The sequence below is a fragment of the Lethenteron reissneri genome, chromosome 14, assembly GCF_015708825.2.
Source record: "Lethenteron reissneri isolate LAM-NWPU_2019-01 chromosome 14, ASM1570882v1, whole genome shotgun sequence".
NCBI classification, from domain to species: Eukaryota; Metazoa; Chordata; class Hyperoartia; order Petromyzontiformes; family Petromyzontidae; genus Lethenteron; species Lethenteron reissneri.
In genome coordinates, this window is record NC_083792.1 from 12,397,713 (window position 1) to 12,421,466 (window position 23,754).

Sequence of the window (23,754 nt, forward strand, 5' to 3'; positions counted from 1 at the left end):
GAGAGACACACAGAGACAGACGCACATGAGACAGACACACACATCCACGAAGTAACAAGCAGGCACCGCGTGCTCTGCTCTGATCGAGAGAAGAGTTGAGATCGGGATAGGAGCTTGGCTCTCCGTTTGACCTTGGGAGAGACAGTTCTTGCCTCGGTTGTTGCCTGACAACGCAGCCGACACGAGTTATCGTTCACGGAATGCTGCTGCTGCTGCTGCTGCTGCTAATATCGTCTATTGCTGATGTTGCTGCTACTGGTTGTGCTGCTGTTCGTGATTCCAGCCTCCTGCTCACAATCATCACGTTCGCTGCGCTTGCATTTTCTCTCTGCGTCCCGTTGAGTTGCACGCGTGCGCGAGAGAGAGGAAGGGAGAGAGACAGCGAACAATGATGACACTCGGGTGGCGCGGTAGCGGTGGGGGAGCGAAAAGTAATCTCGGATGAACGCGCAGCGAGGCTCCGTTACAGTCGTGCACACCACTCACTCCACGACAGCGACCCTCACTCCTCGCCCTTCTCCCTCCCTCCCACGCCTCACCACCCACCGCACCCTCCTCCACCAGCACCCACCCCCAACCATCCCATCACCTACCAATCGCACCTCCACATCTAAACCAATCTCACCCTTCATCCCCCCCCCCCCCCACTGCACTCCCGCCTGCCCGCCCGCCCGCCCGCCTGTCCCTGCACTCGGCGAGCCTCAGGACAGATCGCAAGCCGAGGATGCAAACCGTCGTGAACAATGCCACGCGCTCACTGTCAGCGCCCGTGCAGGGACCCGGGATGCAGTCTCCCAAGCAGGACTCCCTCCACTTCGCCGCGGGGGACACGGGACTCAAGGCGACGCCGGACTCTGCGCAGGGGAACGCGTCTGCCCTCGGGGGCACTTTCCTCCTGCACGGAGGAGACCTCAGCGAGGGCTCCACCGCCTTCAGCGCGGCCACATTTCGCCTGCTGGCCGGCGTCGTGGGCACCATCGGAGTGGCCGGCTTCGTCAACAACCTCCTGGTCGTGGCGCTCTTCCTGGGCTTCAAGCGCCTGCAGACGCCCACGAACCTCCTGCTGGTGAACATCAGCCTGAGCGACCTGCTGGTGTCCGTCTTCGGTAACACGCTGACGCTGGTGGCGTGCGTGCGCAGGCGGTGGGTGTGGGGCGACGGGGGCTGCGTGTGGGACGGGTTCAGCAACAGCCTCTTCGGTGAGTGACCCAAGGCGACGTGGATCGGTTCGCTTGCTCGCTCGCTCGGGGCCGTCGTCCGTGGCAAGTGTTGCCCTGCGCCAGTTTGGCGAGTAGCTCACGACAGCGGCGGCTTCCTAAGCGATAGTAACTCGTGTGAATTTCAGCGGACTCGTCTGGACTTTAACGTTGTTTAGAAAGGGGCGGGGTGGGAGGGGCAATGGGGGGGGGGGGGGTGGAGGAGCGCCGTGACGAACCCGGCGACCTGAGTTCGATTCCAGGCCACGGATAACTTACTCCCCCCCCCCCCACGCCGCTCCTTCACCAGTCCTGCAATGGCCAGAGTGGTGAAGTATGGGGCAGATGAACCCATGTGGCCGACACAGCAGAAACTGAAATAAATTTGTCTTTTACAAAATGCGTTGTTTGCAAGGTAAGTTAAAAGTAACTTACAGGCGTGAGAAAGTGAAATTGCCGTGATTTAGACTGCAGCAATTACAGTGCACTCGGATACAATTGTTTCCTACCAAGTCGGAAACAAAATAGTTTAAATTTCGATTTAAAGCTTTCGTGACTGCAGGGATTCATCTTCTTGGTTCTTTCGGTAAAGTCACGTAGAAGGGAAATAATAAAATAATAAAATAAAATTCTCACGACGTTGCGGCCACAACGCAAGCAGCCGTCGTCAGGTGAAGAACAGGTCTGTCGGAAAGACAGCGTCCGAATGTTCTTCAGCTTGCGTTGTGGCCGAAACGTCGTGAGAATGTTATTTTATTATGTTTATTATTTTATTATTTCCCTTCTACGTGACTTTACCGAAAGAACCAAGAAGACAAAATAGTTTCGTCAACTCCGCCGGTCTTGACGTGCGCCTGCCAATGCTTTGAGTTGCAATTCGCTGGCAGCGAACGCCCAACAAAGTGACGCCAACGCAGATAGTCGTCGACTTGATTCACGAGTGTTAAACACTTTTAGAGCTGCAATACAACCGCGTACGTAGTTTGTTTTGCCATTGAGCTATGCTGTGTGTATGAATATGGCCCTCCGATGGGTTTTTTTGGATTGTACCTCAAGTGGAGTGAACTCGTACTGAATATGCACACGTTGGTGGGAGAAAACAATCTTGACTTAAAGCTTTCGTGACTGCAAGAATTCATATTATTTGAGTCTTTCGGTAAAGTCACGTAGATAGGTTCAAAGAAAATCAACCAAAACATTTTTTGTAAGAATGTGGGAGAAAACAAATTAGCAGATAGCGATTGCATAATGTAAGTACGTTATTGTTATTGGGGCCACTCATCCTAAAATTGAGTGGGTGACATTCAATGTGGTGAAGGTTGTTGCTGCCGATACAAAATTCGGCCGGATCACGTGCTATGGCTTCTGGCCAAACCAAACTACCGCACCACATGCAGAATCATAAACTAAATTGCCCTTTTTATCTCGCACACACCTGGTTACGCTTGTGAGAAAACAAACTCATTTAAAGTTACGACCAGGCGCTCCGTAGCAGCATTCTCTCTCTCGTAAAGTTAACTCATTTGACGCATTAAACACGAGGGTGACGTCATTCATTTATCCATGAAAGCCTCACAGAGTCTCGTGGACTTTTTATTGAGGAGGATCATGTCACAAATAGATGTTTGGCGAATTTCATAAGTGGGCGTTTGGCTTCGTGTGGGATGAAACTGGAAAACATGAATAAAACCGACCACACAAACAAACGAGAGGAGAGCTCAAACCGCTTGCATTGACGAGTTCAAGGAAACATTTGCTGTACTGGCAAGTTTGCAGGTCACGCGATTAGTATGTTGTTACGGAGCGTCTGACCCCATGATGTTGTCACGAAGCTTTAGTCACGATTAGACGAAAAATCGATGCAAAACTTTGACGACGCAATAGAGGAGACGCCGCAGAAGCCGTGTATCTAAAACCCAAGCCGTGTCTAAAACCCAGGTGGCATTTTAATCCCTACACTAGGGGTGCACTATCCGGCACAGCCTGCTGCAGGGAAACATTAGTCACTTGACCATCATACTGGTCGTTTATTTTTCAACATCGGAGCTGAAATGTAGCCTTAAAACGTACTTAATGCAATTTTTTAAAATGTACTATTGACTTGGCTAATATCCTCAACTCGCTACACTTTACAATCCAGTGTAATCATGGGTGGATGAAACGAGCACTGTATCTGAACGCAAGTTTTAGCGTTGGTGGCTCAGTCCTCTTGATACACGGTCAGCCGGCCACCTCCGATACATCATCAATCACAGCAACACGTGACCACAGCCCCATGCAAGTGTCCGAACTTGTCAGATGCTAATCCGGCCAAGCCTGATACAGTGCGCACTTGGATTGCAGACTGCCTTGGAATAATACAAGAGGAGGCTTGGACGAAGAGGGAGCCAGGGATGGCAGGGCATCAATAGATACTTTAATCCTTCTGTGCACAACTTGGAATGTTACGCCTAATGTACATGACGAGCCCACTGGGCATTCCAGTTCCTCCCATATGAAACACTTTTTAAATTGAATTAGCCAAACATCTCAATACGGGAGTCTCCCCAAATATGGTCTTTAAACTAGATAAGACATTTCAGGGCAAACTCTCTAAATCGGAATGGTGTGCAATTAAAACACACCATTCTCTAATGCTACCATCCTAAAAATATCCACGAATTCACTAAAACCACAACCACCACCACCACCACGTATTGTTATTCACATGCAAGTACAAGTAGGTGCCAATGAACAGCTACTGCACCAGCCCCACCAGTCAGCAGAACGCCAGTGAGTTACTACATAATGAGCCAAGAATGTCTGTGTGTCCCGCACGTGACGTCATTCCACGTCGGCCAGCCCCCCTCATTATTACTCATGAACAGGCTACGTCCTCCAGATGGACCCCCCTCATTAATAATCATGAGCAGGTGACATCACTCCACATCCAACAGCCCCCCACATTATTAATCATGAAGAGGTGACGTCCTCAAAATGGACATCCCCCCCTTAATAATAATTAGCGGGTGACGTCACTCCACATGGGGGGGGGGGGCGAGGCGCCTCCTCCCCCCTCCTCGGCGTCAACTCACAACCCTCACCACAAAGGCAGAACCCTCACGTCACGTGATCTCCGTAACGCTGTGGAGACATAAAAGTAACAAGGACGTCATGATGAACAAGGGATTATAACCTTTAAATAAAACAGGTCTGTGTCACCGCGCCCTTACACATTGCACACGCATTAGTGCAATGAATATCACGTCGCGGTCTGCTTATCGCTTGCAAGTTTCAGATTTACTGCAATACACCCATCATTAGACGGGCAAAGGCGAGTTGCCAAATATTTACCCGAGAAATCCTCACTTAAGTCTCAAGAATCTTTGTGTTTTAATGAGGCCATGTGCATCAGGACTGTCGGCCAGTTCCATGCCCGAGTGCCATGTGGGAGGTAACAAGAGGACCCGGAGAAACCATCACGCGGCCAAAGGGCGTGAGGCGGGGGGACCGGTCAACCAGCTCTGCCATCCCTTCGTCACCTCGCAGCAGCCCCCATGTCGACAGCGCCCGAGAAGCCTCCACTGTGTATCACCCACGCATGCACAAAACCAGGCACACAACATCCTGAAGGGCTTTTCCAGATCCAGCCAATTTAGTCGCTTTGGCTGTACCAGTTGAAAGGGTAGAAACCTACTACTATATTTTGCCACTGGTAAAGGAGATGTCTCATAGAACAATGAAGTTCTGTAGGGGCGGTAACGGGGTGGTAACGTGGATGGTAACGTGGGTGGTAACGTGGGTGGTTAACGGAACGACCCTTCGTGCTCACAGGCATCGTGTCCATCTCCACGCTCACGGCGCTCTCCTACGAGCGCTACGCGCGACTCATCAAGGCGCAGGTGCTGGACTTCAGCTGGGCGTGGAGAGCGGTGACGTACACGTGGCTCTACTCGGCCGCGTGGACGGGAGCTCCCCTGCTGGGATGGAGCCGCTACGTGCTGGAGAAGCACGGCCTCGGCTGCTCCATCGACTGGGCCTCGAGCAACCCTCCCGACGCCGCCTTCGTGCTATTCTTCTTCCTGGGCTGCCTGGCCGCGCCGCTGCTCGTCATGGGCTTCTGCTACGGGCGCATAGCACTCGCCATCACCCAGGCACGGTGGTTGTGTCGTCGCTGGCTGCGTTTCGTCTGCGCGCGCGCGGGGGGTGCGGACAGCGCACAACGCGTGGCTTAAAGGAAGAGGAGACCCACCCCACACACACGCACCGCCAATTGCTGCCTCTCCCGAAGTCAATAACAAGCTGACCAGCCCAGCCTATAAAAGGGAGCCTCAATTCGCGAGCGTTTTCCTGGCGCTACAAGACGCGGATTTGCTCGCTCTTGCAAGTGGCTTTAGACAAGAGGAGGGATACAAAATAAGCTCCACAGAAGTGTTTTGGATTAGATCGCATAAATATACAAAGTGTCGTTAAACCCGCCACCACCCGTCACGGCCAACTCGTAAGGGTTGTCACGTAAACAGAATATTCTAATTCGTCGCTAGTCCAACACACCGGTGTGCTGTACTAGTGACGAATTGGCAAGTTCTGTTTACGTGACAACCCCTATCGAGTTGCCTGTCGGATAATATTGGTCGCGAAAGCCTTCGTGTTAAATTGACAAAATAAGCTGTCAAGCCAGTCAATTTAGGGAGCCTCAACTGTAACGGGTTTTCTAAGTTTTATTAGAATAACGTTGCGCCAGACAGCTTTAAATACAGCCTAGGGTTGCGAAGCTACAATGAGCTGTTTGAGTTTTGTCTTTTAAGCCACAGGTAAAAATGCACAAAGAGTCCAGAAGCAGAGTGAGGCAGGCCCCCAATGTGGCCGGTCCCACCAGATCTCAGCAGCCCTACTGGGTCCGATTACAAGGACACAATTATTCTACTGGCATGTAAAAAAGTAAATTTTTGGCTTCATTCACTGTTAGTGACATAACATATCCAGGAGGAAATTAATATTAAAAAAATATCGAAACTGGGCATTTTTAAACAAAAATGTATTGAGGTGTGGGGAATACATAACATAAATCGGACTTAATGATGCAATTCTTGATCTTGATTGCAATATATTAATACTGTAACTGTTAGTCTTATTCATTGTTTGAGCCTTTTTTCTCTCGAAGATGTCACTAATTCGAGCAAAAAAAGATAGTTAAATCGAATGTCTGAGGTGTGCAATAATCAGCACGTGCATACACTGCACTCGAAGTAAACGTATGAATGTATTTTACTTCTTTCGCACCGTACGTGGCCAACTCGTGCTAATAGGAGGTGCGGAGGGAAAGACAACTAAACACACAAAAACTGTTCTAAAGAAATGCGTTTTCAATCTAGATTTAAAAGTGCATAGCTCCAGTGGCTTCCTAATATCGGAAGGAAGAGCATTCCAGACGGCAGGTTGATAACGTCAAGTTAATAAGAATGTTCAGGGGAGCTACCTGAAAACACTTCCTAAAAGACGTCTTGCATTGCAGAGCATTGTGGGTAATAAGTAGATAGACAAAAGTCAATCTCTCCACGTAACAATGTTTATTGTACTAACAATTCATAACAGAATGTATGTAAGCATGCAACATCTGCACTGGTCACAACCCTCCCCTCTGAGTCTCAATTTCACATCTGTCAATAACACTGCCTTACAAAGGAATGTATAATATGTAATGTTTCAGGAAATAGCCTTTCCTATGGTTTTCTTGTATTTTGCCACAGAAACATTTTGTCCAGAAGGGCAATCGGCTGATGAAGTAGCAGTCATGTTTTGTTTGCGTTGACAAACGTTTTGCCTATTTACGTGAAACACTTGAAGCCTGTTTGGCTAAAGGCTCAAAATCCAGGAACTCTTCAGTAGGTGAAGAGTTCCAGTTTCGTGACAAGGGTTATCTACCGCAGCCCTCTCGTGCAGGCGACACATTCATCGTGTAAGGTCAACCATAATGACGGCGGGAGGACGGGGGTGGAATCCTTTTTCATCTTTCCCATTTCAATCGTCAAGCACAGGAAACGCGATCCAGACACTTTGATGACGACCGGCTTCTTGTCACCGATTAAATCATCCCAGCGCATCCGTCCACAAGCCGAGCGAGTGGCCCCGTCTCGCTCCAGTGAATGGCCATCTGTACTCGTGAGCCTTTTGAAGAGTCGTGCAGAAATATGAAATGCCACAAATCTCGTGGTGTTAAGATATCGCTCTGCCTAGTGTGTCGAGATGACATCATAATTGTCATCACACCTGCTTTGTATATCAGGATGACATCATAATTGTCATCACCTGCTTTGTGTGTCGAGACGACATCACAATTGTCACTACACCTGCTTTGTATATCAGGATGACATCATAATTGTCATCACCTGCTTTGCGTGTCGAGATGACATCATAGTCGTCACCACATCTGCTCTGCATGTCAATATAACGTCATGATTATTGCGCGTATTCCGCCTTCAGGCTTGCGATAGCTAGGAGCTCTCAAAGAGAACAGAAACACGGCCGGTTTTTTATTTAAGCGACAGAAGGTACAATGCAATTGTTGAATTGCCTCTTCAACTGCAGAAAGTGCTTCATTCGGTGATTCTTCAAGTCTATTTAGTCACACATCCTTGAGCATTGATTGTCCAGCCATGAGCATTTGACATTTATGCGTGTTTGGTGGTGGCCACCAGTCCCATCATTAACCAGGCTCAAAGCGGCGTCGCCTCTGAGGTGTTGTCATAAGTTGTGAATCACTTAATTTTAGATATGGATGTGAATCACCACATTCCTACAAATTACGATTGAACTCCATTATCAGATAGTGTTATAACATCTTAGCCCGAGCCAATTTGGCTTTTAGAGATCTATGGATACGCACCTGTACACATTGTGGCTAATGCACGCACTTAAACACGAACGGACACGGTCTGAAATCTCTACCATATAAAGTATTCAACGTTTGCTGGCAATATTTCGCAATGCATCAGACAGATGTTGTAAGAAACCTCGAATCCACATGCTGTGCTGCCAACTCTTATCCAGCTTGCAGCCAAGCAGATTTGTTAACCTTGGGCATTTCATAAACACCATCCAGATATGGCCGATGTCGCTCAGTGGTTTTTAACCTGGGGGTGCATGGACCCCCCTCTTGGGGGTGCGAGGTGATCTTTCTCGGGGTGCGATCATTGGCCAGATTTTTTTTGAAGGTAAATCATCGAAACACAAATTAATCACGGTCACGTAAGTATTTTTTTTTTCTTATTTTTTACCTACGTGACTTTACCGAAAACACCTAAGAGTATGAATCATTGCAGTCACGAAAGCTTCAAATCTAGAATACAACTACTTTGTTTAATCAAACCCGATGCATTTCTTCACATGATAATAAATGCTTTAATTATAATAATTGAGAACCAAATGGGTGCAAGGCTGCGGTAAAGGTTAAGAACCACTGATGTAGAGCAAAAGTTTGATATTGAGGTTGTCGAGCCAGATAATTGTGTCAAGACCGTCGGAGTGACGCATCGCTGCTGTGTCCATGTGCATCTGTCGTGATACATTCCACGGTTCTGTTCTGAGTGACCATAGCCACCGCACTCCCGACAGTTTTTATTTTAACGACCCCATTTGTGCAGCATCACGTGGCCGCCTCTGGTGCCATGGTTTGTGCCGACACGCATCGGGGCGAGCTACAAGACAGGACAGCAAAGACAGACAAAGATCCCCCGTATAGCCTGAATAGACTGTTGGGGCAAGTGCTGTTAGTGAGCACCTATGAAGGACGGCTCGGCACACGAAGGGGTGGGTGACAAGCACCACGCCCGGCCGCCTTCGTCTCCCTCGTGGCGATATTTACACGCCGCACCAGGTACTCATTTGAGGCCGAGTCGACCTAGGGGAGTCCCAGAACCGCGTGAGATAATCGTCACCGGTGTTGGCCGTGAGCGGGAATCGAACTCGGGTCGCCAGATTCGTAGCGCAGCGTAGCGCCAACCCCTGCACCACCACAGCGAACACCTCCTGCACAGGTGGCTAACATGACTTTGGTCGTATCGCCCTCGTGCCCCGTGTACCCGGCTGTCCACGCCACCCCTCTAGTTCCGCTACCTGCACGTGGCGCAGGTCCAGACGGCCGGCCGCATGGCGCAGACGCTGCGGGGTGAGTTCCGCGTGGCCCGCCTGGCGCTGCTCGTGGTCGCCGCCTTCCTGCTGTGCTGGATGCCGTACGCGGTGGTGGCCCTACTCACGGCGGCGGGGCACGGCGACCTCATCAGCCCGGCCACCAGCGTCATCCCATCGTTCTTCGCAAAGTCCAGCATCGCCTACAACCCCATCCTCTACGTGTTCCTCAATAAGCGGGTGCGCGCTGCCCGTGACGCGGCTGCGCCCTTGCCCGTGAACCAGAATATGCGCGAGAATGGCGATGGTATCTCGATACGCACGGCAGGATACCGTCGTGTGCGTTGAACGTCTTGAGCACGCTACTGTAGTCAAGCGTGCTAATCGTACGCAATCAACAGTCCACGACGCCACAATCCTCGACGCGTTCCTCGATAAGGCGGTGCGGAGCTGCCCGTCGTGAAAACGAGACCAGCTGGTGGCCCAAAATCTTCGGCTGTGTGGAAATCAGAATTTTTTGCTGTTGAAAGTTCTCTTAGCGAGCGCGCTGGATTTATAAACGCTAGAAGGGGGGGGGGTTCCCAGACCTCGGCGGGCCACCACGGCATCCGCAGAGATGCCCCCAATGTCTCGGCTCTCACACAAATGAAGTCGTTGCAACGCTGCACGTGGCCGACGATCGGTGGCACGCGTCCCAAGCGACTCAACGGGGCTCCGCTTCAATTTAAGACGGCGATGGCGCGTGCACGTCCAGTGATGCGTCGTGCACCGATTTTAATTCACATAGCCGTGTGTGTGTGTACACGCACGTGACTTGTGTGTGTGTACACGCACGTGACTTGTGTGTGTGTGTACACGCACGTGACTTGTGTGTGTGTGTGTACACGCACGTGACTTGTGTGTGTGTGTGTGTCGCAGGTGACGGTTGCGCCGAGAGACATGAGAATCGATATATCGTGTGTGCTCCACGCGTTATGTACAGAGAGCAAATTTAAATGAATGCAAAGATCTGTGTGTGTGTGTGTCCAGGCGTGTGTCCCTCCTATGGGGAATAAAAGCGCCACGAACCCGGTCACCTGAGTTCGATTCCCGCTCACGGCCAACATCGGTGACGAATATCTGTACCGGTTCATGGGTCTCCGTTTGGTCGACTGGGCCTCAAATGAGCACTTGATGGGGCCTGTAAATGGGGAGCCACATGGTGCTGGCCGTCATCCTCCCACTCGTGTGCCGTGTTTAGTTGCCCTTTACAAGTGCCTGCTAACAGCACTTGACCCGACAGTCGGTGAGAGCTACATGGGAGATATTGTTTCTAGATTTGAAGCTTTTGTGACTGCAATGATTCATATTCTTAGGGTTTTTCGGTAAAGTCACGTAGGTAAAAACATTAAAAAGTAGAATAAAATAAAAATCACGACGTTTCGGAGGCAACACAAGCTTCCGTCTTCAGGTGGTACCGTCACAGCCACGACAGCTGTATCAAGTAAATGAGAGATTGCAGGAGCTACCACTCCGTTTATATAATGGTTGGAGAAGGTGGTGGGGCAAGGGCCGCATAATTATTATTAATATGGTAAGGTGCGGCTTAAGACTAAGAATAGACTGCATAACAAAGGCTGAGCCTTTGTTATGGAGAGGTGCGGTTTGTGACTCAACCTGTGACAGGGAGACCACCACTAAACATGGTAAAACTGTAATGGTTGTCTGTCAAATAAGATTAGCAAATAAGTGTAGTTAAATCTTTTTTGCATGGTTAATCACATCTTTCCAATGATTACTCAGTTTGTAACCGTCATCACGGTTGAAATTATGTCTGTGTTTGTATATTTGTATGGCTTCGTGTACAAACCTTTGATGGTAGCCAGGAGGTTTGCAGAGAACCTTGGTCTCGGAAAATACAATTTCATGAGAGCCCACCGAGTTGTAGCAATGATCGGCAACGGCCGAAGAATCAGTTCTGCCGTGTTTCATTTGATTTTATTTTACTTTTTAATGTTTTACCTACGTGACATTTAACCGAAAAACCCTAAGAATATGGGAGATATTGTCTTTGTGCCCCACATGGTTCATCAATCGTCAGACGCGTGCAGTGTGCGCCAATTAGTAACGGAGGAACAAAGTACCGTCGAGATCGGGAAACCCCAGCCCGAAATCGATGGGAAGTGTTTTGTTCTCTCGGCGTTGCGGTGAAACCCGCGGTCTGACGGGCTGCGGCGCGCGCTCGCATTTAAACGCCGTTAAGTTTGATTGACACGTAAATGCTCAGCGACCAATCATTGACCAATAATTGTTTAATGCTTAGCAATCGCTCCGACGAGTCAATTGCACGCTTCTAGAGAGAGAGAGAGAGGGGGCGGGGAGGCAATTGGATCTCATCACCAGACCATTAGCCGTCTTCCAAATGATGAGCGGCTTAACGCTCCAATATATTTATTAAGCTTTCTGCCTTGATGCCGATGTATTGATCCACGTTGCAGTACTAGCACCACACACTCGGCATATATTATTGTGCTATGTACAGGGTGGTCCAGGTGTCTTGTGACCCTCATTTAATTCTATACAACTTCATATTTATTTCAAAGAGGTTCGATTCATTGCGGGTCGCAAGACATATGGACGATCCGGAACATGGACAACGTCTTGTGAAAAAGACACGTATGGCTCATCAGATTCCTATAGTATGAATACATATTATGATTAAACACACTCGTGGATGGGGGCTTCCTCATTCCCACGCCGCTGTGACAGGATCAACGCTTCACTATGACGGTCAATGCGGGTTTGGGGATGCCCGGGGGAGCATTGGCGTGGGAGCACAGAAGTACGGTACAACAACGGATTTTACGCACTGGCTACCAAAATGTAGCATCGCAGGAACCTTTGTGTAGTAGAGAACTCAGACGCCACGCAGGCGGCGATCCTGGATAGTCCTCGGCTTGGTGATCACAATGCCGTACATGCCGGGGTGTGTGTGCTACGTAGCGGTCAGCAGAGGGCAGTGCAGCCAGCATTCACCGTTGTACTTTACTTGTTTTACACGTCTATGCTCCCCGCATTCAGTGAGTCTAATTCACCAGCGTAAAGTGTGTAAAGCTTCATTCAGAGATCACGGTGACCGTTGATCTCTGAAAGTGCACGTGAGAGCAGTCGCAACATCTTATTAGAATCATTATTGAGACTGGAGGAATACGATGAGCTATGAAGCACTTTATCACAGATGACCAGCAGTGTCTATGTACACATAAAAACACGTGTACATGTCCTATAGGCCTGATTTATCTAGGAATGCATCGATGAGTCTCAACACTTTTTATGGGGGTCCTGTATTGGCCAATTACATTATTTAGTGTTTTCCTGTGGTATAAAACTGGATAGCGTGGAGAAAACTCGCCGTAAATGACGAAATAACTTCCAAAGCTCTATGCAGATACATTCAATAAGCGACTTGCAGGAACATACTGCCTGCTCATGGCCATCTCGTAGCCAAGCAGCGTTATTAATTTCTTAAACCCTTTTAACATTTGGATGGACTTGTCCTCACAATAGAAACGTGGATTTTCCAACTGTGGTGTAAAAGCCTCTGGGAAAGAAATGTGTTTTCTCAAAGAAACTCGAGCCTGACTAGAAGGTTTTTTTAAAACAAATCGAAGTGTGCCCTTGGTCGAGTGAGCATGGGGCAGTGCCCATTTCCTTTGGTGGTCCTCAGAGTAATGCCATTTACTTACCCAGGAAAGCCTTATTGATTCTCAAAGCTCACTTTCAGAAGTACATTTCGTCGTAGGCTTTCACGACCAATATTACGAGCTGAGTTGTTGTTGTTAAACATCTGATGATGCTGGATGTAGTCTCCAGCAAAAAAAAAATTCTTGTAAAAATTCCAAAAATGTTGCTTGCTTTTCTACATTCAGGTTTTGCTGAAAACCCAGAGCAATTGGCATATTTGCCTACGTGACAACTTTATTTGATTGGCTTTGTCGGGTGGAGGGTTATAGTTAAACATTGACATTATACCTCGACGATCTAACTCGGGGAAAAATGAATAATGAATTAACCAGTGTCTGACTTGTGGCCTGAAATTTTAGTCACTGGAGAAAATCCACGTATGCATAAGACGGGGGGGGGGGGGGGTAACACTCAAAGGTCTTCACAAAATAATTAAAACATCCGCTGATATACTGCCATCTCCTTGCCACGTCGCTACCCAAGCCTTGACAACAACACATTAGCTATCGTTGATAAATGTATATTCAACATACCGATAATGGTAGGGAGCACATTAATCAATCGATCAACCGCTGTGGATGGATCGATGAATCGATTGACGGTGATTGATTAATGGATGGTAAGGGGCATCTCTCGTGGGAACTCTGCAGAGCTCCTCTGGGTAGTATTTTGGCCTTCACATGTGTCTTGGACGAGACGGGAGTGCCCACGTGTTGCCCCACCACGCGTCGCTGGGGTGCACCACATTCATACAGCGGACGGAGGGAGTGGACATTTCAGAAACGTACCCATTTTTCAACTGCCGCATCCAGAGGTCGGATAAAATCGAAGACCGATGGATTGCAGGTGCAATGTACCAAATCATGCCACCATGGCCGCATTACCCCTGACATTTAACACCACGGTGGTGAGATGTTAAATACCTCGCCTGGTATGCAGGGGGTCGTAGGTTTGATCCCGACCCTGCCGCCTGTTGTATATTTGGAGTTTGAATGATCTTTCTGCCCGTGGTCGTGTGGAATTGTCTCCGACTCCTCCGGGTTTTTTCCCCTCCACATTTCTAAACACGCGTTTAGAGTATTTGGCTGCCGAACATTTCCACGCGATAAGCCACTTTGTTGGCCTATCATTTGTGGCCAGATCGCTTTTAGAAGAAAAAAAAGAGCTGTATAGCTCAGTGGGCCCTTTTACCTGGTTAAAAAAAATGCAATGACGGCTCAAATTGACTGCAACACTCACGTCGAACCTTACCCCCCCTCCCCCCTCCCCCCGTACCCCCACCCGTACCTGACAGTTCCGCAGGTGTCTGCAGGTCCTGGTGCTGCCCAAGCGCAAGCCGCGGCGCCGCGCCTCCTCGCTCGCCGAGCACAACGCGCGGTGGGGCTTCCCTCTCGCCCACCACGTGGGCAACAGCAGCGCCGCCGCCGCCGCTACTGCGCAAAGCGTCGGTGGCGACAGGCCCAGGAAGAGGGTCACCTTCAGCTCCTCGTCCGTTGTCTTCATCATCTTTCCCGACGACGCCGTTCAGAGGAGGGCCCAGGACGGCGCGGAATCGGAGAGATTCTGATTGAAAACTAAAACTTGTTATTCTATCTTACCAGGTAAGGGGCCCACTGAGCTGTATAGATCTTTGTTTTTTTTCTCTCGAAGCGACCTGGCCACAAATGATAGCTCAACGGAGTGACTTATGTGGAAATTAATAGCAGCCATATACCCTAAATGCATGTTTCTAAACGTGGAGGGGGAAAACGGAGGACCCGGAGAAAAATCCACGCGACCACGGAGAGAACATGCAACCTTCAAATATACAGCAGCAGGCGTCAGGGTCGGTATGGAGCCCACAACCTCCTGTATACCGGGCGAGGTAGTTAACATCTCGCCACCGTGACGCCCCGAAGCAACGTGTGCGATTGACGAGATGGAGATACGGAGAGAAGAATGGGACTCACGTCATCGAATATGTGCGTTGTATTCCACGGAGCAGAAGATAAACTCTGTCTTGTTGTACGGCGAGATTAAGTCAGCCCATCATCTGTCGTCTCCCCCTTCTCCACACAAGGTCATTAAAGTGTGTACCGCATTGTGGAACGTTTTAATATATAAAGAGACTGGTAGTGGTCAGGGCCATGCCGTATCAATGTGACATTTACACCACTGACTTTACGCCAACAATGAGCACTTTCTTGCGAAGGGAGACTGTTTTTAAGTGAGTGTATCCTCGTAGACATGTCCCGTGGATCTTTTAACGATGATGTCAGAACTGTTGGGGTTTTTAGAGGCATTATGAACCCTCCAAAGAGAATTTTTATTAACTGTTGGACGCATTAAAGGAAAATATTAACAGAGTGTATGATTGTGAGCTGCGGAGAGGGATAATTGGCATGTGTGCGGACGGGGTATTCAATATGATCCACACAATGCGTGTGACTATGCCGTCTACTACAGGGATTGTACGCGTGTGCCCATGCACAGAGACAAAGATACCCCGTATAGCATTTAACAGACTGTTGGGGCAAGTGCTGTTAGCGAGTAGCGCTTATGAAGGCTGGCATGGCACACGAGGGGGTGGGTGGCCAGCACCACGCCCGGTCGCCTTTGTCTCTCTCGTGGCGATATTTACACACCGCACCAGGTACTCATTTGAGAATGAGTTGACCTAGGGAAAGCCAGGACCGGTTCAGATAATCGTCACTGGTGTTGGCCGTGAGCGGAAATCGAACTCGGGTCACCAGGTTCGTAGCGCAGCGCGCTAACCGCTACACTACCGCTCCCCATACACGCGCGCGTGCACACATTTCTTATTTCGTGTGGTTGGAAGTTGATCAACAATATTTATATGCTGATATCGAGCGAGTATGGATGAGCCAGTGGACGACTTCAGTTGTATAGCCCGATGGCTATCTGAAACGCTGCAAGCATATTACATAATCGATTTCCACACCACGTTGACTTTTATTCATCAGCCTTGCCAAAGGCTGTTTGTCCACGTGCCGAGTGCGTGTCTGCAAGAGAAAAACATTACACCACCTGCAGATGACCTTGAATTGCATGAGAAATGACGCGTGCGGACACGTGCAGACACTGGACAAATTATAAATTTGTTATTTTTGTGTACCTGTGACTGTTTCATTGTTGCCAGCAGCACCGGTCACTGAAAATGGTTTCAAAACTGCATAACCCCCCCCTTGAGGCAGGCCAGCGGCATGACCCCACCAGATCGACATCCAGAATCTTTATTTTTATATATACTGGAGGAATCCGATGAGCTACTACACAGCTCTTTTTCACCGATGTCCTGTCGGGCCGAGTCAGAAAGTTACAACAACAAACTATACAAACATACGATAGGATTGCAAAGGATAGGAAAGCTAAGGAAATCACAAACTAAACTATTTTATATTATTTTATAAGCGACCTAGCCACAAACGATAGCTCAACGAAGTGGCCTATGGTCATGCCACAACTACTACAATCTACACATATTTCTTTTACAGCAGTTCTACTCAACGCATACCCTGCAATTATGATGTAGAAATATAATCACGACGAGCACTTTGAAACCAAACAAGACTCAAGTTGTTGTACAACTGTATTACTTGTGAAAAATAAGAATAGGTTTTACCCTTCGTGGCAATAAAACAGGTGTTTAGGTGTTGAAACACCAACAGAAGCCTTTTACAAGGCTCCAAGTATTCATTAGCCACACGAAATTGTGGTGAACATGCTCTGATGATCATATATGCATTGTCTTTGAAACCGATTGGCCTACGCCAGTTTCAAAGACAATGCCATCCATACATTACCAGAGCATGTCTTTTTTGCATGTTCACCACAGGTACGTGTGTAATGCAGACTTGATTCCTTGCGAAAGGTTTCTATTTGGTCAGTTTAACACGGAGGCTTTCGCGACCAATATCATCCATAATAGAGGTTTTTGGGTTAGATCGCGATCTAACCTACAAAACCTCTATTATGGATATCTATTTGGTGTTTAAACATCTTAACATCTACCCGTTTTATTGCCAGAAAGGGTAAAACCTATTCTTATTTTTCATACTTTGATACTGGCAAAATGGTTCCATGATGTATTACTTATATAAACACTTCAAACGTCTATATCCAGCTCTTTGTGAATCCGCGTTAATCTATTTACTTTTATATATAAACAGATTTAACCTGGATAATCCTGTGAGATGGAATCTCTCGTTTGCAAGCGTTCGCCATACATAGCCGTGTAGGTCGTGGAGAAGTTTTAAACCAAACTTCACCATCCTGTTCATTGCGTGGTGAAGGGGTTAGAGCTGGTTGCAGGCACCGGTTCAGATATCACTTACCATCAGTCATGGTAGCCCTGGCCTGGGATCGAACTCATGCTGCCGCATTCGTAGCGTAATGCGCTAATCATTGCGCCACCGTTCCATCCCAATTACGTCTACACACACGGGATATATCTAATATGAGAAGTCTAAGCTCGCGGATAAGGATAGTGTCATTTGGAGGCGCACACATTGCGTGCTATCTCTTCACAATACTCACAAAGTCCTTTTGTGAACCACCTCCACACACATACAATACGCGTGGTCCATTCATAAATCATAAAACCACGCCGAGCTCACACCGCCAGGAAGAAGATAAAATAATAAATTAAAGAAATAGCAACTATTTCTTTGCTATTTCTTTTATACCTGATGATGATTGCTTGTGTTGCAATCGAGACGTCGTATTATGCTATTATTTAATTTATTATTTTATCTTTATATACGTGACTTTACCGAAAGAACCAAAGAATAACACACAAGGTCCTCGCCGCGCACAAATAAACAACTGCGCCTTCAAGCGGCGCGCTTTGGCCGTCCTGTTGAACGTGTATCGCGTCACGCGTTCGACAGGGTGCAACACATCCACCGAGCTTAAGAAATCGCCTTTAAATCACTCTCGGTTTTGACAAATTATGCTTTCCATTAATTCTAGATTTGAAGCTTTCGTGACTGCAAGGATTCATACTCTTAGTTCTTTCGGTAAAGTCACGTAGGTAAAAATTTAACCTGTGACAGTTTCACCTGAAGACGGAAGCTTGTGTTGCCTCCGAAACGTCGTGATTTTTATTGTTTTATTTCTATTCATTTTAATTTCATTTTTTTTACCTACGTGACTTTACCGAAAGAACTAAGAGTATGAGGCTTTCCACCCAGTTACTGAGTTTGCCGCAGCTGGCCTCTCTGTGCTCCGTGAGGAAGGGCCGTTGACCAAAAACGTCGCCTAATATATATCTTCATTTCGAAGGCCACATTGTGATTGAAGAACGTGTTGAGTGTCGTTATTATTTGTGATTGTGCAGCAGCAGCACCACATCACCCAATAATTTGTGTTAAATGAGCAAGTATTTATATTCCGAGCTCAGAATCTAAGCACGGACGTCTGGTTACTACTTGCAGGGATGGATGACCACTCGTCTATTAAACTAAAACTATTAAACTATGTTTTATTTTACCAGGCCCACTAAACTATATAGCTCTTTTTTCAGAAGCGACCTGGCACAAATGATAGGGGCCGTCCATTGTAGTGCGTATTTAATGTGGCGCTGCACTCTGATGTTGTAGGAGAAAACATTTATTAAAAAGTCTATTTAATTAAGCAAAACGTGTTGTCTATATTTATTTAAAGTTGCGCATTTTGATGTGACGTCACATTTCTCAACGCCCCCCCCTCGTCACACATCGTCACAAATGTCTGACACCCCCCCTCCCCCCCCCAGGTGCGTGACGTCATTTATGGACGGCCCCATAGCCCAATTAAGTGCCTCATCATCGCAGGCAAATACTCTAAAAGTTCAAATGCATGTTTCTAAATGTAGAGGAAAAAACCGGATGACCCGGAGAAAAATCCAAGTGACCACAGGTAGAACACGCAAACTCCAAATATACAGCAGCAGGCCCCTTGGTCGGGATCGAACCCACGACCTCCTGTATACCACGCGAGGTAGTTAACATCTCCTAGCCACCGTGATGATCATGAGAGACGCAAACTCCAAATATACAGCAGCAGGCGTCAGGGTCGGGATCGAACCCACGACCTCCTGTATACCAGGCGAGGTAGTTAACATCTCGCCACCGCGACGCCAACACATCTTGCGAGGTGTTGTAGGAGTGGGGCTGCGAGGTATGGCCAGTAGATGGCAGTGCTGAGTGTGCCAACCCTTCGTGTGCGTGTTGGCATTGTCCCGTGATCTCCCGTATTCTGCCACGAAATAATAAACAAATGCTCGTTCATGGCATTGGCCCAAAATATCCCAATTTACGAACCTCCTGCAACTTGTTTTGAAACTCAGCTATGCGTTCCTTACTTTAGTGATTGGCATTAGAGTACGGTATTGTTAATTTTATTATTTAAAAAATGCATTGTTGTTATGTTCACATACAAAGTAAGCAGAACTAAAGGAGAAGATTCAATGCTTTTAATGTGTCTCTGACTTTTCAAATATCACATAGAGGAGTTATTACATTCTGGTATATCATTATAAGTTATACACAAATGTATTATTATTATAATTATTATCATCATCCACAGTGTCACAATAAACTCATCCCTGCAATCTCCTACACCCTCCTATGGCATGCAACATGCATACACGGTACTGTATATATCCACATGTAGCCTATACATGAGTACAAGGTGTCTATTGTAGGCACCGCATTTAATATTGATAATCACAGGAGCCAAATATGCAATGGACTCAATTACTTAATCGGAATACAAAATGGAATATACATCAAAATGCTTGTTATACGACAAAGACAATAGCATGCATGACTATAGCAGCCCCAGTTCTACATTAAGTACATAGCACATCTGATATAGTGTCTAGATATACCGGATATTGTGTTAAAGCCAACCACGCAATTAGTGACCTCTGCAATTAAACGATTAACCCTCATTGCTATGTTTGTTTAATCTAGGCGAAAACAAAAACACACATACATCAACGTAGCAGCACTTGCACTTCAGCAGTCAACGTGATTCGGCACATGCCTAAGGTCTAGCAGCTCATTAAGTATAACAGTATCCCAGCTATGCTACCACGATTATTACTACTACTACCACCCTGCCACCTTACGACAACTGCAAATCACACACATTTCAATGTCTTTCCCTTGACCTTGACCCACAGTATAACTCAGCAGATTGTTTGAGCGCGGACCCTAATCAAAAACAACTAAAGCCGGATCACACACCTGCGCGATCCGCGACTGCTTTGTCCACATCTGAGCGACCAGTTGCGCCGCAAGGACATTTAAACGGCGCGGTCAGGACTGTAACCACCAATCACGGCTCGCGAATGTGCTCAAAGTACGTGTCGACAAGTCGCCGAGCAGATCGCTGGAATGTCGTCGAGTCCATCGACTGGAAGCAACTGATTGGGCAACTTGTTTTTGCAATCGGTTGCTGCAGAGACGTCCACATACGTAGAGCAGACGCGACCTCGTTGCATGCTGTGATCACGATTAACAGCTCAACTCACGTTCGTCGATAACAGTTGCATGGTAGCAAGTTGAACAACTCATCGCTCAGGTGTGACAAGCGGTATAACAGTATCCCAGCGAAACATTTGGCTCCAGTTTATATTTTCTTCTTCTAACACACTTGTGATTGCTTGTGCGCATTACAGAAATGTTTTCTCTTTTCGCTCGTTTTCGCTGCAGCTGCATACATCTCATTTGCAAGCGTCCCTCTGCTGTTTTAAACAGACGCGCTGTGGTTTGCGTTTTAAGACTCCTTTGAAATCTGACCAGCTGTAAACCAACGGCGTTTATCACCAACAATCCCGTGGGATCCCATGGTTAATGTGATATAAGCACTTGGAAACCAGCTCTAGCGTATATATATTGCATGCATACATTCTCTTTAACAAAGCAAATCCGCACTCTTTCTATTTGGCCCTTAATAGCATGTTAGCTTATTTTTTTCTTTAAGGAATTTTAAGACGTGCACAGTTATAGTTTTAAATACACACGGACAAGTTGGACCGTACCGTGCATGTCTAAGACAGAACATCGTACCATATATATCCTTTATATGTAATATGTCGTTTATAAAGACCAGCCCACGCTTGCAGATTGTCAACTGTTATGTGAGTCAAACAAAATTGCAATTCAATGAGAAAAGATTGAGCGCAAGTGTTGCCAATGGAGGTTGCTTTAATCGTGATATCTGGCTCTGTGGCATTCTGATGTATTGGACACTGCACCAAAGTACGATGGAGCGCTGTTGCGCAATGCATCATCCCAATCGTCCCATTCTCTATCAGCTGTTGGATGAAGGCACCGCCCCATGCGACAACCATCATCCCTCCGTCACGTGCCCATGATGCGCATCGATGCATTATTATTAAGAGTACCGCATAAGCACAATTATTGTTATACGGTTTCATAATGGTGTTTATTACCGATAACAAATACAATAATTATGTGGGCCTGAGAATCTGGGTTCGAACTTGTATCACCCTTCTACTCTCTACCCCAGACTCTAGACGGCGCTTTAACTGACGATGTTCTGTTTGCACATTAACGGGACATTCTAATCGCATTCGGGGACGCTGGGCGACCCGGAGCTCACACAATACAAAGTGGAGTGCTCTTTTTAGTAATGTTAAAACCGCAGCCACAGTGCAGTGAACATTAGGGTCAGGACTTCGTTTCTAATAGAATATTCTCCGACTACCCCTCTCTGCCTTGCCCCCCCCCCCCTCCAACAAAAACCCCCCAACTGGCCCCCCTCCCCTCTCCTCGACAGAGAGGTCGTCGTGGAGGCTTCAAACTCAAATCCATGGGCACAGAGCGAACTGAGATCATTGGGAGCCAACATCGTCACCATTATCATTTAAAGACTGCACTTGCACACAAGGCTTAATGCCGTTACCTGTAACTCTGGAATGTAGCGTATACACACACACACACACCAATGCATCGTTTAAAGGAATACATATCACTCTTAAATAAAGACTTGAAACATTAGCTAAGTAAAAGAAACAAACGCTCAAAAAAGAGCAAAATGTTTCACGAAAAAAATAAGAACACATCTGGACAAATAATCACAATGATCATCATAATATCAGGCTCGCTCACGAACCAACTTCGATCGTTCTGCATCTCCGCCCAGCGGCTGGGTGAGTGGTGCTGGTCACAGGTGAGCAGCGGGTACACAATGCGGGCTTCTCGGAACCCGCCGGCAGTGGTTTCAGAACAACGGTCCATGGGTCGTAGCAGCACGGGTTCAGTGCCATGTGTAGACGCGGGGACCCCAGCCAGCCGAGGCACTCCACTTCTCCCTTCCCTCCGCGGGTCCCTCGAGTCGCATCGCGCTCACGGCGACCACAGCGGATAGACAAGGAGCTCGGCTCGACGAAGGAAGCTCACGACGAGGCAGCGCGCACGCAGGAAAGGGCCCCGGGTGCAGGCGATGAAGGCGGGCGACGTGACGGATGAATGAACGCGCGCGTCAAACAAACGGGCGCAGTGACCGCGGCTGTGCGCATGCAGTGATGGGCGAACGGTGCGGCGACCTGGAACGGCATCGCCACCACGCCGCCGCTCCTCTTCCACCTCCTCCTCCTCCTACCGCCTCGATCAAGCGTCACAGCTGGCGGTAGAGCTTCTGCGCTTGCCTCTCCTTGGCCTCGAAGGCCGTCTTGGTGTCATGCAGGCTGCTCAGGTCCTCGTGTACCTGGCGCAGGTCGGCGCTGAGCTCGTCGCTCTTGGCGTGCAGTCGCTCGCTCTCGTCGCGCACCTGCCTGGCCAGGCGCTCGTTCTCGGCGACCCGACGGTTCGATTCCTCCTTCAGTTTCTCGACCTCGGCCGCCAGCTCCTCCACATCCCTTGTCAAGTCCTCCATGGTGGCAGGAGGGCGATTGTGGCACGCCGACTGTGCGCGTGTGTGTCTCTCTCCAGAGGTCTCTGTTACCCGCCTGCCTCGCTCTGTGATGAGTGGGGCGTGTGCTTTGTCCTCTGTGTGTGTGTGGTCCGTACTACGACAAGCGCGAGCCGAGCCGAGCGATGAATAAGTTGATTTTTGTTTCACGTCGCTGTTGCTACTGTTGATGATGCAATTGCACAGGCTGCGATCAGAAAGCTCGTCGTCACTTGCAGACGCTGCAGGTGTCCCCGATTAAGAAGAAGAATGATCGTAGGATTTGCCAACAGCAGCAGCAGTACTAGCAGCTGCGAGTGATCAGCTTACCAGTCGCGTAATAAGAACCTGTATGAAGCAATTCGCGAGATAGCAATCATGCAACAATAGCAATGATCCACCACGGGCAATAGGCAAGAGGCGCAGCGCTAATCAAACGCACGCACGCAACAATATGAAGGTCACCGCAGACAAGACACTCCGCATATCCCCGTCTCGCTAAAATTCCAGCCTTGGCACAAACTGGCCCCGAAGACAGCAGCGAACGACCTCCGGTGCAGCCGCCGCTACCGCTTGGCCGGTGCGCACAGGTCTCCCCCGTCAGGCAGCTCTCACAGCTGGCGGTTGAGTTTCTGCGCCTGTCGCTCCTTGGCTTCGAAGGCGACCTTGGTGTCCTGGAGCTGCTGGATGAGATGCTTGGCCTCGCGCAGCTCGTTCGCCATCTGCGCGTACTTCTGCTCCAGGTTATTGTTGTCTCTGCGCATATCCTGCACCACCCCGTCGAGCTCCTCGCTCTGCTTGGCGAACTGCGCTTTGATTTGCGCCA

At 48.2% G+C, this 23,754-nt stretch overlaps 1 protein-coding gene across 1 annotated transcript; it reads left to right on the top strand.

Moving 5' to 3' along the window:
- The first annotated feature begins 705 nt into the window (after positions 1-705).
- On the top strand, positions 706-18,071 carry LOC133342404 (opsin-3-like). Its single transcript, XM_061551558.1, has 4 exons — positions 706-1,199; positions 5,010-5,329; positions 9,282-9,542; positions 14,320-18,071. The coding sequence occupies exons 1-4, from the start codon at positions 725-727 to the stop codon at positions 14,590-14,592; spliced, it is 1,329 nt and encodes a 442-aa protein (XP_061407542.1). The 5' UTR covers positions 706-724; the 3' UTR covers positions 14,593-18,071.
- The last annotated feature ends 5,683 nt before the right edge of the window (positions 18,072-23,754 follow it).